This window comes from Sprattus sprattus (assembly GCF_963457725.1).
Source record: "Sprattus sprattus genome assembly, chromosome: 7".
NCBI lineage: Eukaryota > Metazoa > Chordata > Actinopteri > Clupeiformes > Clupeidae > Sprattus > Sprattus sprattus.
Window position 1 is genome coordinate 25,600,398 of NC_137926.1, and position 14,827 is coordinate 25,615,224.

The window sequence follows — 14,827 nt, forward strand, 5'->3', positions numbered from 1 at the left end:
GTTTGGAAATTCAGGTGAGTAGGAGGAATTGAAGATTTGTATTAGCGATTTACAGGGGGGGAAAGGTATTGACATTATTGACTGGTGCCTTAGCATGCTTTGCTGTTGTCCATCTTCAGTTTTAAGTTCAGCTTGTCTTTCAATGCCATGAGAGATGACATAATAGCTGCACCAAATGTTCAACTTCCTGTGTGATATGTAAATAATGGTACCAATATTTTCTCACTGCTGGCACCCCCAGAATCATTTGGTTTTCTTGTTACTCTGTGCTCATCTCACATTGTCTTTATAGGCATGCGATTAGTGGTCAGACTGCAGTTTTATTGGGCTATTGGAAATCAATGCAATCTGTTGCACAGCATATACATTTAGGATGGAAATAGTTGGACAAGAAAATGACTTGAATCGTCAGCAGATTTAGTGTACCAGTGTTTTTCTGTTATTTTATTTATTTATATATCCCCCCCCCAATCCTCTAAGCAGCACTTTTTCTCTATAACATTTTTTAAGCAAATTATTTTATGTTGGTTTTTAAACCATCTTTTGTATTCATTTTTAATTCTTGAATATGTAGTTATTTTTGAACTTGTTATTTAAAGATTAACATTAAATGATAAAGTGAGCACTGCGTGCTTCTTTTATTTGACTAATTTCTGGGTATCATCAACTGTTATCACTACTATAATACACACTGTAAACTGCCATTTAAACTAAACGCTTCATCCAAATAAATATGTCTGCAACATTATCAAGTTGTCTGAAACATTTGGAAAATGTAGGTATTTGTAGATGGGTCTGTTTTTGATTTTGCAAGATCAGGTAAATGTAAATGTGCAGTTAATATTTTGAACACTAGATGGCAACCACGCAGAATTCTACAACGTTAATGGATCAAAGTGTACTTTACTGATAAAAAAAGGGGACTGGCAGTTGTACTATTGAGCTTAATACGATTATTAGAGATATATGGAATTATAAACATAGCACAAGAAAGTAAGGACATTTGTTTGATAGATTCTTTGTTGTAACAATGCTTCTTGGCAATATGAAGATTTATTGCCAAGAAGCATTGTTACAACAAAGAAATAATCTACCAAACACGTATTTCCTTACTTTTTGTGCTATTTTTATTTGTGTGTTTGCTGTTTACTCCATGCTTTTGGCCCATGAAACCCCCTCGAAAACGTTCACTGGAGTCTCTTATTGTGACTAAGAGATATTATCAATTTCTTAAAATAACAAATCCTGGTAAGTCACAGGTTTCAGAGCTGAATCTAAGGGCGACATTGTTTTTTCTTGATGGCAAATGCTATCTAATTAAAACAATGCGTTTTATATTCATAAACTACGTCGAAAGTTGATTCCTCAATTCACAGAGGTAGGGAACTGAAACTGAAACTTTATGAGACGAACAAACCAGTGTGCATGTGTATTGAGAATTATCTAATAGACCGATATTTACCTTTAGTGGTATGGGGACCACTGAAACTAAATATTGAGGCTATTTTAACTTAATACCCTCAAGCTACATGCAAAGTGCTCATAAAATATGTTTTCTTTAAATAATTACTTGACAAAATTCACTTGATTTTACTCTCACTTGTAGATTCATATCTGATATTGAAAAATAGGTTTCCGTTAAACTCTATAAAAACAATGTAAAATACAATTTGTTAATCATATGCAACACTCACAAAGACATACAAACACAAATTATGTTGAAAAGTGTAACGATATACGCATGCAATCAAATAGTATGCCATAAAATTGATTGGCATTTGTTATCTATCTTCATGGGTTAGCAACAGTTGGCTGCTTGTGGTACTCCACACCTGTTGCCATTTCCTTCAAACACCGGTACGTCTAATTCCGAAACGGGACAACTTACACTTAAGTATTTGACATACCCACATGTATTTGACATGTACACAGGAAAATATATGTACTTGCAATAATTTCACACTTAAATCACGTTGCATTGGAGCCTAAAGTTGACGTGGTATGCTGATGGTACAGTTATGCTCCCCGGTTAACGTGGGTGGGAACCAAAGGTTTTATCTTGGGTGGGAGCAACTAACACTGAAGTTGTACGGTGAAACGTAGCGTGCTAGCTAGCTAGCCAGTCAGCGAAGCAAACCCGGCCGCTACGCTGTGTCTGTGCACATTAACCAGGAAAGTGGTAGACGCAAACAGGCGGAGGATTGTGTTTGGGCTCTCAGTCTTTTCAGAGTGTAAATATGGGGCTTTTCTCCCCATCAGCAAAAACTGGAAGAGCATATTTCGAAACCATGGGTCTTTAATTACGCCATGGGCTCTGTGATTATTCTCCCCAAGGCTGTAAATGCAAGTTAAACGAAGTTAAAAATGTGTTGGGTTTGTGATTTTTCGACGCTGATGTCTCCGCTGTTGTCCAGGAGGACAAGATGGCAGCAAGGCAAGCGTTCTGAGCATGGTGTGGGTGAAAATTAACTCCAGAACATGTTCAGAGAAGACTGGAGTTCAGACCATCTCAACGGCCTGTAAAGGTACGTAGTGTATCTTATTTATGTAAAATAATGATATACCATGCGAATGAAATTAGGTTATCGTTGATGGCTAAATGCATTTTCCGTTTACTAGGACAACACCGTAAGTTATGGCTAGCCAGCTAACATTGGCTAACAGTTTACTGGCTAGCCAACTATCTATGAAGTTGTGTTCGCAAGAATTGCTTTCTTAACTGGAAGCGAACGGAAGTAGTGTGCGGTTTATGATATCAATGAACAAGCAGTTGTTACACATATTTAATTTTGACATATCTGGTAACACACCAAGGCCTGCGCGGTTCAAGTGCTTCGTGGCGTTAATTGAGACAGCGAAGGCGATGCTGTTCGTCTACGCAGTTAAGTAGCTAGCTCGCAAGGTGGGAAAGCTAGCTAGTTATGAAATAGTGCCTATAAGTACTACTAGCAAACCTTAGCTACTTGGGTAAGTTTACATTGAATTGTTGTCACGCGAATGCTGCCAACGCCTTTGTTGTATTTTTGTCATAGCAGGCTCGAGATCAGGCTTAATTGTTATATAGAATACCGATGACGGTATCGTGCAAGAGTAGTTTCTTAATTCTTCACTGTAATAAAGCCAACTACAACAGCAAGCAAGCTAGATGGCTAGTTAGGTTTACAAATGCACCAGTGCAAGTCACTCCAGGCTAGCAACGTATCCGATGGGTTTAGGGAGCTAGTTTACGTAAATACATGGAACTAGTAATCATTTCATCTAAGCCAGTTTGCGCTAACATGACTTAGCCTTACTTGGTCTTATTTTAAAGGTTCTTGTGAAACCACCTGTTCAGTTATGTGTGTCTTTCAGAATGTTCTGTAAGTAACTGTGTGCTCTGTTGACACCAGTTTTCCACTGAAGGTAACGTTCATCTCCGCAGACTGTAGAGATAATCGGAACTCAGACTGTGAGCAGTGCCACAGCTGACCATTACCTTACTTGTATGTAAATGTTATACGAACACGTCGCCCTTGGTGACACATTGGTTCTCCAGAAAACAGCAATGGTTAACGGCATTAGTTTGCTCGAAAGCTTCTGCAAACATGCCTCAACCTGACAACACTATTAAAGCTCCTGTGTTATGCAATGTGTTGAAACGCTGTCCAAATAAGTCACATTTAAAACAACAATAAGCACAAAAGCGGTCTTGTGAATGGTTATTCATTTTTGTAATTATTTTGACCCGACGCACTCTGGTGACCTTAAATGCGGACTATTTAAAAATACAATGCGAAACTGTATCTTAGACTATCAGTACTTGGGCCAAATACCATAAGTTGTTCCCAAGGGACCCAGTTTTTGAAACCATTGACCCATTTCAGTTGAATCTTATATTGTGATGTGCCAGTCAGGAAGGTTTGAATGTGTTTCTTATTTGGAATTGTGTTCAGTTGTGGCTTGTCACATGATGACACACTCTTTTTATGGACTTGGACTGTGCTTTGCCTTGTCCCTCTGTCATGAGTACAGAGTGTCCTACACTGACATAGCGTTCTGTACTAACTGTACACTGAATGAGGAATTGTCTGAAAACAGTTTCCTGTGGTGGGTTGTGGAGCTATGCTCTATATGCCTGTTGATGTAGTTAAGACGTTTCCTTGAAAGGTTGTTGTTGTGAAACAAAACAGTTTGCTTCCTTGGCTAGACTTTTTAACATTAAGGTTAGATATTTAACACTGCTTATTTGTCTTTGCATTTCAGGTATGGCCGCACAGGTTTTGGTGTACCCACCACATGTTTATCAAACCCAGACAAGTGCCTTTTGCAATGTGAAGAAACCCAGAGTTGTGCTCAGCCGCTGTGCATACCATGAAAGGGTCCCTCAAGCTTATGTGATTGGTGTTAATATAAACGTTGCAGCCCCAACTAATATTGTCTCTCCTTCAGAGACTGAAGTGTCAACAACCTGCAAACCCCCAGCGGGGCAGTACTCATTGCAGGCTGTGCCCCAGCAAACAGTGCCGACTGAGCACCTGTCAGCAGCCCTTGACCCCCTTGAAGAAGGAGTCATCCGCTCGCAGGAGGTGGCCTCAGCACAGCAGGGCAGGCCGGAGGGCAGCCGTGGCTTGACGGTGACAGCAGCAGCAGCAGGATCAGACGGAGGAGACAGTGGCCGCAGCAGCTGCAGCAGTCCTGGAGGGGGTGGGCTGGGGCAAGGTGAGGAGGAAGACCTCAGTGAAGACTTGGACTTGGCTGACGGGCCTCTGAGATGTGGGCTTAAACGTAAAGGTGGGGCTTTTGAGAAGAGTGCAAACACCATGCAGATAGTAGAGGACTGTTCCACTCTGCCTGCCATGTTGCAAACTAATGTAGGGAGTGCAGCAGCAGCAGCAGTAGTACCCCCCAAAGAGTCTGGCACTGGCGCAGTGACTGGGACAGCCGAAGGGGACTATCAGCTGGTTCAGCATGAGGTGATCTGCTCCGTGAAGAACACTTACGAGGTGCTGGAGTTCCTGGGCCGTGGGACGTTCGGCCAGGTAGTCAAATGCTGGAAACGTGGGACCAGTGAGATCGTGGCCATCAAGATCCTCAAGAACCACCCGTCGTATGCGCGGCAAGGTCAAATCGAGGTGAGCATCCTGGCCCGTCTGAGCAGGGAGAATGCGGAGGAGCACAACCTGGTGCAGGCCTTTGAGTGCTTCCAGCACCGCAGCCACACCTGCCTAGTGTTTGAGATGCTGGAGCAGAACCTGTACGACTTCTTGAAGCAGAACAAGTTCAGTCCACTGCCGCTTAAAGTGATTCGGCCTGTGCTGCAGCAGGTGGCCACAGCACTGAAGAAGCTCAAGAGCTTGGGCTTGATCCACGCTGACCTAAAGCCGGAGAACATCATGTTGGTGGACCCAGTGCGTCAGCCATACAGGGTCAAAGTCATAGACTTTGGCTCAGCCAGCCATGTATCTAAGGCCGTCTGCTCTACTTACCTGCAGTCCCGATATTACAGGTGAGAATGCTCTTTGTTCTTTGCATTTTTAAGAAGATGGGTGTGCACTGATGTGTAGGAATAGGATGGGTTTTCAAACCGAAAGTACATTTTAAGTATTATTTCTATGCAAAAGATTTCTTTCTTTTTTTTTGTATTTTAATTCAGCCCTATTTGTGTAGATCTGTAACAATGCTTGCCAATAGACTAAATGTTCTCTAGTTAAGAATTGAACTGTCTGTAAGATGTGATTATTTTTAGAATGTGCTTAAAGCATGTTTACTGCTGTGTAGCATACATAAGGTTGTTAATCACCTTCTGATTCTCAGCAAGTATGTTCTCACAGTTGCAGTGTATTTTGTGAAGCGGTTACACCCATAAGTAGTCTGTTGCACAACCTACCTGAGGAGCAGGCTTGTTTATCTGAACAGAACAGCTCATTGGCATTTTGTCTCGGTATGCAAAAGGAAAGTTCACAGAGTCTTGGCCTAAGCTGCTCTCAGTGCTTGAAGTATAAAGAATGCTGATGTTCATGTGGAAACCACAATGCTGACCCTGCTCACTGTTCCAAGGCACATTGGCCATGACACAGCCCCACTCTGCCCCCAGGGCTCTGACCAGATTTCTGACCTCAAGTTGCCTGTGTAACTGTGTAGAAGTCATGTCTGTGTGCCTTCCCAGTGTGGCCAAATTTGTGTCTGTTATTCATAACTGAAGTAATAGCTTTTGAGTGGGGCAATTTGTAGACAAACTCTTAGCCTGGGTGTGAAATGGTGAAAGCCAGGAAGAGCAGTGTAGGGCAGGCACCTTCCTGTTTTTACGGCTTCGTCCAACTCTAATCGGAGTTCCTTTGCAATCAAGGCTTACGTATTTACAGACCGTGTGCTCGGAGACAAGCATACACAGAGTGTTCAGGTTTTGCACTGTGCACTCACCTTCATGTACTCTGCCAGTTGGTGATTGGTTTGACTAAGCTTGGGGACATTATGTAATACTGCAGTGAAGTGTAAGGCTAGGTGTTGAGTGTACTCACTGACATGCATGCAATAGGGGGAACCGGGGGAAGCAGATCACAGGAACAATCAGTTGAATGGTTGTTTGGAAGTAACAAACCACTTCAGCTTCTCTTCCATAATGTGTTCTTATGTTTCAAAGTAGGATCTTACAGCCTCTGTTCTGTTAGACCAGCCATCAGCTTGGCAGCAAGACAAAGGAAAATCCTGTGGTTTTATTTTACTTTAAAATGAAACTCAACAGTTGTCGTCATCTCCAGCAATTGCATTTTAACATAAAGGAGAATAATGAAATAATCTACATTTGATGATTTTGCATCTGCGTAGCCCTCTGTAATTGAATGCTTTTCGGTTGTTATCTTTAGATGTCTGTGTCCCTGCCTGAAGGTCAGTGCTCTGTCCTGACTGATAAAGATCAGTGGGGGTTAAGGTTTGGCATGTTCAGTAAGGCGGCCTTTTGCTTCATAGCCCCCAGACTTCTCAGTGTGAAGCACAGAGGGCTTTAGACCTAACACGGCATAATTCCATCCAAAGTCTGTGGCTGTTTCTTTCCCCTGACATTGTCATCTTTGCTAGCAGTCTTCAACTCCGTAAGCCACAGATGGTACAGTTTGCTGCTCTTTTTTGACAATGTAGCTTCTTAAAGTATGAGCCGTGAGCATATATGAGCGTGTTCCACTGATCGTATTTTCTCATGCTGCTTGCACATGTCTGCAGATTCTGTTTGGGGATTTTAGGGGTTTGCTGGGTTCCTGCTGAATGACTTGCATCGGGTTTGCAGCCTTACCACTTATGCACTTTTAATGTGCCCTCTGATAAGCATGTTTTCCTGACAAGGTACCTTGTTAGACAAAAATGTGCACTGTTGTGCATTTCAAAGAAATTGGTATGTTAGCCTTTGTCTGACTTCTCTCAGACCTGCACTCACAACTCACAGATGGTTTAACATGGGCTCCATTCACTGAGAGACACTGCTGGTTACACTTATTTGATTGGGAAATAATACAAATTGTATAACCTGTATTAGGATACCAGCCATTTATATTCACATTTACATGACTTATATTCATGTATTCATTTAGTCGATTGTTATGGCGAATTATAACATGGGCCACCATAGCTGCATACATACCAAAACGTTGTTGGACCATGCTTGCTTGCTTGATTAATGACTTCTGTGAATATTCTGGAAAAGGAGAATCTGATCCACACACTAGTAGTAGGTAGTCTTAGTTGTGTAGTCGAAGTCTCTTCAGGCTTGATCACTGTTTTTTTAGATAACTATTAATAATCATTTTAGCTGCCTAAAGTTGTCTTTGTTAACGTCTTTTCTTCTGCCCCCATTACCCTTGGCAAAGCCTGGTGAGGGTCAAAGTAGACACAGTGGAAGAAAATGAATGGAATATTTGTACAGGGACCACGACATGTTGGTTTTCATGTGGCACATCTCCACTCTGTGGTGAAGCCTCGGTGTCTGGGGAAAAGACTTTTATTTGTTTCCATCTCTGAGGCTGGACCGGTGCCATTGCCCAAACGGCCTCTGTTGGTCCTGGAATGGGGCAGGGCCGAACTGCGGCTCAACTAGGGACTTTTGGAGTGAAATACAGGGCAACAATAAAACCAAATCAATTAAAAAACTGGCATAGGTTGCCTAGCAATGGAAATAACTTAAATTTCTACAGATAAATCAAGGACACTGTGTCCAACAATTTCATGACCTCTTTAAAATATTGTTTACATTTCTTTTATGTGTACTTGCACGTTAATTGCTAAGCACTGTTCAGAAGTTTCTAGCGTAGATGCTTTTTGTTTTGTGAGTGTCCCCAATATTCCAACTCCTAATGGATTCAGAAGACAGAGGCTATTCACCCTGTGCTTAAGCCCAAGGAAAATCCCTGGTCTTAAATGGAAAAAGTCCAGTTGTGTAGATTGCCAGTGAAATTTTTTGTAATGCTAATTATAAAGCCCTTTATCATAGTATTATGTATTTTTAATGGCAGAAGCAAATACGATTTGAAATTCTTTCGCATTATTAAAGGATAGGTCAGTGACGCATTCCTAACCATAATGAACAGATGCTGTCCATTTACATCAGTAAGGTAAGCGTAAAGGAAGTGAACCTGATAGATGTGGCTGAACTGTTATGTCCATTAGGGAAGCTGTTTTTGTTGCCAGACAATCAAGAGTCAGTGGGTGTATAGCATATTTCAAATGCCTCGCATGAATCTACTTAGAGCTTTGGCTAGTTTCTGTTAGGGATGCACGATATTATCGGCAAGACATCGGTATCGGCAGTTATCGGCTTAAAAACGTAATTATCGGTATCTGCAGATATGAAAAATTTCTGCCGATGTACCTGGCCGATAAGGTGACGTGTAAATTATGCGCACGCAAAGCAAATTTTTATGAGCGTCGTCTGTGTGGCAGTATCCTACTTCACAGTATCAGAGGATGATGACAAAATGCCTATTTGTCCAGAAAACTTTTCAGGAGAAGGAGGAGGAGATGCAGCTTGGCCATAATGTAGGTTGCAACGCGTGCAACGCTTTACAACATTACCTGTCGCGCTAATTGACGTTAATAAGTCACAAAGTTAGTTAGACAACACTAGCTTGTTAACTTGCATGCTACGTGACACCAGAGAAGTTGATGATACCTCATTTCACGGGATGTGAAACGTTATGTCTCAAGCCCACGCTATCTGTACATGGCTCACTTTTGCATTTATGGAATTTATACAGCTAACTTGGCAATAACGTTACATAGCTTAGTCTAGAAATCCTAGAAGGGACGTTACCAAACTGTAAATCAGTTAACCAAGGTTAGCTTGCAAAGTTAGCCAAGCATGCTACGTGACACCAGAGAAGTTGATGATACCTCATTTCACAGGATGTGAAACGTTATGTCACAAGCCAACGCTATCTGTACATGGCTCACTTTTGCATTTATGGAATTTATACAGCTAACTTGGCAATAACATTACATAGATTAGTCTAGAAATCCTAGAATGGACATTGTTAAACTGTAAGTCAGTCAACCAAGGTTAGCTTGCAAAGTTAGCCAAGCATGCTACGTGACACCAGAGAAGTTGATGATGCCTCATTTGACCCGATGTGAAACGTTATGTCACGAGCCCACGCGATCTACATGGCTTACTTTTCCATATGTGGAATTTAAACAGCTAACTTGGCAATAACGTTACATAGATTAGTCTAGAAATCCTAGAAGGGACGTTATTAAACTGTAAGTCAGTTAACCAACGTTAGCTTGCCAAGTAAGCCAAGCTGCATTTCCAGAGTGTAGTTGTTCAAGTTCAAGGAGGTACTGTTCAAGTATGAAAATTGTGACGTGAAAATATAAATAAATCTGCCATATTTGAAACCATTTCAGTTTCATGAGTGAATGTCTATTTCTAAATTGATACTCATCAAGTCTGTAATGTCCTGTATTTACAGCAATACCCTAGCATAACAGATTAATTCTAGTACAGGAGAGACTTTTCAATAATTAAAAAGCTGAGGTGTATATATCGGTATCGGCATCAGCAATCGGCCAAAATGAGCTTGTAAATATCGGCATATCGGATATCGGCTAAAATTCAATATCGTGCATCCCTAGTTTCTGTGTTTACTAGTGCATCCTCTTTTTTCTTCCGAGAGAGACAGATTGTGTCACATCTTGAGCTTCAGGCCCAGATTTCAGTTTGGAGAGTCATGATTTTGACTTCAGCCACACCTGGATTTAACCTTTTCAAACCGGTTTAGGAATTCTAGGCATTGCCAACTTCACTTGTTCAAATAGTTGCTGAATGAGATGCACATCCTTAGCCCTTTCAAGATATTGGTGGACTTCTAACACTGTACCATTGGGAGTATACTCACAAAATGCATGCCAGTGTGACATAGCAGCTGCTCTGCACCAGACAGTAAAGCACTCTAGCAGGTGGTGGACTAATGAACCACCAGAACCTGGTTACCCACCATCAAGAGCCGTCATCACAATCATTGCCTGGGCAAGATGAAGAACCACATCAAGCATGCCTCCCACCCTAACCATCTCTTCACCCTCCTCCCGTCTCTCTACATATGTTGTGTATACTCTACATACAAAAGTGCATATGCTATTTATACTATACTTACAACCCTACATTTGTACTTTATTATCTAACTCTGTCCAATATCTGTTTTTAAAATGATAACATAGATAATATTTGCTCTCCACTCTTCACCACTGTGCATGTTGTGAAATATAGCATCACTTTTGCTGTAGTACTTACTTATCTGGTTTCACTTCTGGTTAGTTGCTAACTGCATTTCATTGGCCTTGCACCCATACTCTACACAATAGCATTAAAGGTGAATCCAATCTAATGTAATCTACACCTTTGTGGTGCATCTCCATCACAATTCATAAACAGTCATGCAATTGTTCACCTCCTAAGTACTGGTTGCCACATTTCCCAGTTACTTTGACTTTAAAGTAGATCTTTGATATGCCAACTGGTGACTGACTTTCCATAGGCATCAGGATATTAAACTGAGTGAAACATTGGTTAGAGTCCAGGATTAAAAGGGGATTTTTCTTGTGTTCGGTGTGCTTTCCATTTTATTGTTCTTCTTTGCATTGTTTTATGTAAAGCATGGGTGGTTTTGAACATAAACTTTAAACTACACATAGCTTGGAACTGCATGTTGTCTGGTTAGTGGTTCTCATTAAATAATGTAAGCAAAATTTAGGATGTTCTCATCGGGATAGTTATGCAGTCTATGTGGCATCGTCTTGGTCTTGGTCTGAAATTGGTTAAAGGCTTAGCCCCATGTGCCCATCCAGTGGCTAGAATGACAAGGCTGTTGGCTGAATAATTAACATGTAAGATCAGATGGATGTAGGTTAGCTTTCCTGGAACCAAAGTAGAATAGTTAGTATTTAATTTCCCTGCACTGTGCCTGTTAAGAAGGTGTGCCATTTAATTTTATATAAGAGGCCACTGCCTTTAAAAAAAAAAATAATGTATTTCTTCATCTGTGCGCTGCCATCTGTTTTGAGGTGTGGTTAGTGGTGTTAATGGGTTTTGTCATGTAGGTTACAGTTAAGACTCCTCTGACACTTTCTGAGAAAGTTTGTTTTTTGTGCAGTCGATCACGGCCATGAATAAGAGATGCCCATTAGGTTAATCATGTTGCCTAGATGTGCTTAGTTTCTCTGGCTAATCGGGGAGCATGCTAATTGAACCCTGCTGCATCGCGCACATTGAAATGGTGATTTAAATGATGCTCCCTGTAAGTGTAGAACACACTTGGAACTCAGAAGACAGTATTGCTGATTAATGATACAGTCTAGATGCTCATTGAAATTCTTACTGTCCTTCCCAAGACCCTCAAGGATGAACTTGGCCATAACACTTCCCTCCATGTCACCAGAGTCTCTGTTATTCCCCCCTTAAGATCTGCTGTGGACGTTTCTGTTTTGGTGTTGGCTGCAGAGTTTTCCCATGGATTATTACAACAGAACTGTAAAGGAACACTATGTATCAGTTATGTAACCTGCCACTCCCATTTAACCGCAGCGCGAGGAACAAGGGCCATGCCTGGGCTGCCTGAATGGGCTCTTGTGTGTACCGTCAGAAATGCTGCTGCTTGCTAAGCAGCACTCTGACCATAGGCATGTTTCTGCAGATACACATAAAAAAAAACACTTGATGCTGGTCAGCACATGATCTCTTTGACCTGAGCTGCTGATCCAGACCATCCAAGAAGCAGTCAAGTGTGCGTTGTACTACTTTGAGCTATCACGCCATGGCCCATATAGGCTAGTTGTGCAATGTATTTAAAAGCTTGGGCAGCTTCTTGCTGTGATGAGTGGAAGACAGGATCTCTCGGCGGAGCCTGGGAGAGATCACAGGCCTGTGCTGTTCAGAGCCGCTTGGCTGATGCTAGGAGGCGCGCTACACTTTCAGACGGCTTCAGAAGTAGTGCAGTGTTTTGAGATGAGAGCGGAAACAAGGGGAGTTTTGACCCTCCAAACTGTTCTGCTTTACTGATTTACTCCATAAACAGGAGGTATTGAATGCTTTAAACTTTACTTCCTCATTATCCTCAGTACAGCAATAAACCGAACTTGTGAACCTCACACAGACACATCATGATGTTTCATTTTTAATTCCGAATCGTACATGAATAACCATAAATGGTTCATGAGGCAAACTGTCCTTAATTGTGAACAGTATGAATGTGATGTCAAAGTCTGAACTAGATTACCATTGCATCCACCTCCCCAGAGATAGTCACTCACTGTTATGCAACAACACTGTTTTTCTCTGCTCCCCTCCACCACTGGGGCCATATCTATGCATCAGCCTAGCCTGAATTTTCTTCAAAATACCATACCAACTTTTCACACTTGTCTCACTGAGCACTTAGAGGCTTAACGTGTTCTTAGTACAGCGTGTTTCTTTTTCTAGCAGGTGAGAAACAGAAGGCTAACAAGGCTCCCCTGAAAGGGCGCCAGGGCCTCAGCTGACCTGGGACCTGTCTCAAGCCAGACAGGGCAGGCCTATTTGGCCAAATTCCTGCAGTAATGAAGGGTCTGCTGGGGCTGGTGTTTTTGACGGCAGAGCATGTGTGCAGACTGCTCGCTCTTTCAAGCAGGCACAGGCCGCCACAACATGCACTGCTATAGCAGATCCCCAGTGCCTGATTGCTGTTTGTTTTGACAGGTCGTCAGCTGCCTCTCGGTTGTTTTGAATCACCACACATGTTCTGTGGGAGTCTGCTGTGCGCGTCACACCTGGTGTTTTTTCTTTTCGTTTTTTCTCGTCTGTCTTTTTGAGACATGAACACGGTTGAAAGTGGGTTTATGTTAATGCAATGGGAGATAAGGAATGGAACAGGTGACCAGCCTCGAGACGCTAAGCTGGTTGTCTGTCTTGAGAAGGCACATTTTGACAGAGGCCAGTGCCACAGACCTCTCAAAGGCTGCGTGTGCAAAAGCTTTGCATTTTTTTTTACTTTAGGTCTCAGCGTTGAACAGATAAATATAATAATGATGTTGCTCCGCATATTGTAAGTTCTGATGATTTTGAGTGCCATTTCCCATGGGTTTCACAATATTGATTCCATTGCAGCGCTGGTCCATTGTTATGCTGTGTTGTGCACTAGTGCTGCTTTTAATTGGCCCCATCGCTGGGTTTTTAAGTTAAACCCAAACTGGGGTTAGACAATGCAACATTTACATTTTCTTGTGGAAATACATCTGTATGCATTAAGTCTTGCTTACCAAACATACACAAAAGCTTGGCCTGAAAATGTTTTCAAGTGTGTGTGATGGGAAAGGCTTGATGAGAAATCCAAGTGTTTTAAGTAAAATATCCAAGTGTGTTGCGACAGATATGCTACCAGTGCATGCATCCTCTAATGCCCTTTGCCCCAGTCCGGTGACATGTTTAACCTGTGTAGTACCAGATACCCCAGGTGGCATGTCTGATGAGGCAGCATGGCTTGTGAAACATGAGCAAATCCAGTCCTGGGCTGCTGGTTACTCCACTTAATTACGGTAGGGTTTCTGCTGGAGAGATTTGCATGAGCGGTCTCAGGGCTTGCCTTACCGGCTCACCCTATGGCAGTAACAGGGCTCTACCTGATGACCCCATCCTGAGCAGAGCAGAATATTAATGGCAGTTTAACAATTCAGTCCCATTTCAAGAGGTGTGTCTCAGTTTATGCCTGGGCTGGATTCAAATTAGTTGTAGGCTTCATGGGCATTGGCCGTGTTTCTACTATCAGGGCAGTGCGATTTAGGGCTGTCTTTGGGTCGAGGGGGCCAGTACCCTCAGTGTTAAAGCCGTGGGAACAAAAGGGATTTCTACCATTGGGCCCCTGGCCCAGAAGCATTGCCCTAAAACCTGCCCAAAATACACTGTCTTGGTTCAAACACATCCCACCCCTTTCACAAACAAGAGGGAAGTTAACTTAAGGTAGACAACTTGTTAGAATAGCTCAAAGTCAAAAGGTGGTGAGACACAGTTAGCGTTCAAATAAAGTTACTAGGGCTGTGCCTTTTTCCGAAGGGTATTTTGGAACGGGATCGAACAAATCCTTGTCTGTTCTAAAGTGTAGTCTACATAAAATAAATGGAGTCATCATACTCCTATTGCTTAAAATGGTCATGTACTGGAACAGAAGTTAATTTAGCAATCCATATTACATTAGTCATTGATTTAACGTCAGCCAGCTAACCTATAGGCATAGTTTCCTTTTAGATATCATGGCAAGCTAATGCCTCAGCCAGTTAAAAGCACACCCTGGGCTGGCTAACATTCATCGTTCCTTGCAATAATTTAGCTTTAATGATC

General features: G+C 42.1%; 1 protein-coding gene across 3 annotated transcripts in view; it reads left to right on the forward strand.

Moving 5' to 3' along the window:
• The first annotated feature begins 2,143 nt into the window (after positions 1–2,143).
• hipk3a (homeodomain interacting protein kinase 3a) overlaps positions 2,144–14,827 on the forward strand; it is a 31,280-nt gene continuing 18,596 nt past the window's right edge. For 2 of the 3 annotated variants that reach the window (XM_080842693.1, XM_080842694.1), the window contains exons 1-2: positions 2,144–2,525; positions 4,243–5,485. In XM_080842693.1, the coding sequence (XP_080698819.1) occupies positions 2,450–2,525; positions 4,243–5,485 (1,319 nt within the window). In that variant the 5' untranslated portion in view covers positions 2,144–2,449. The remainder of the gene's footprint in view (positions 2,526–4,242; positions 5,486–14,827) is intronic. The other variant, XM_080842695.1, reaches the window with a different exon arrangement.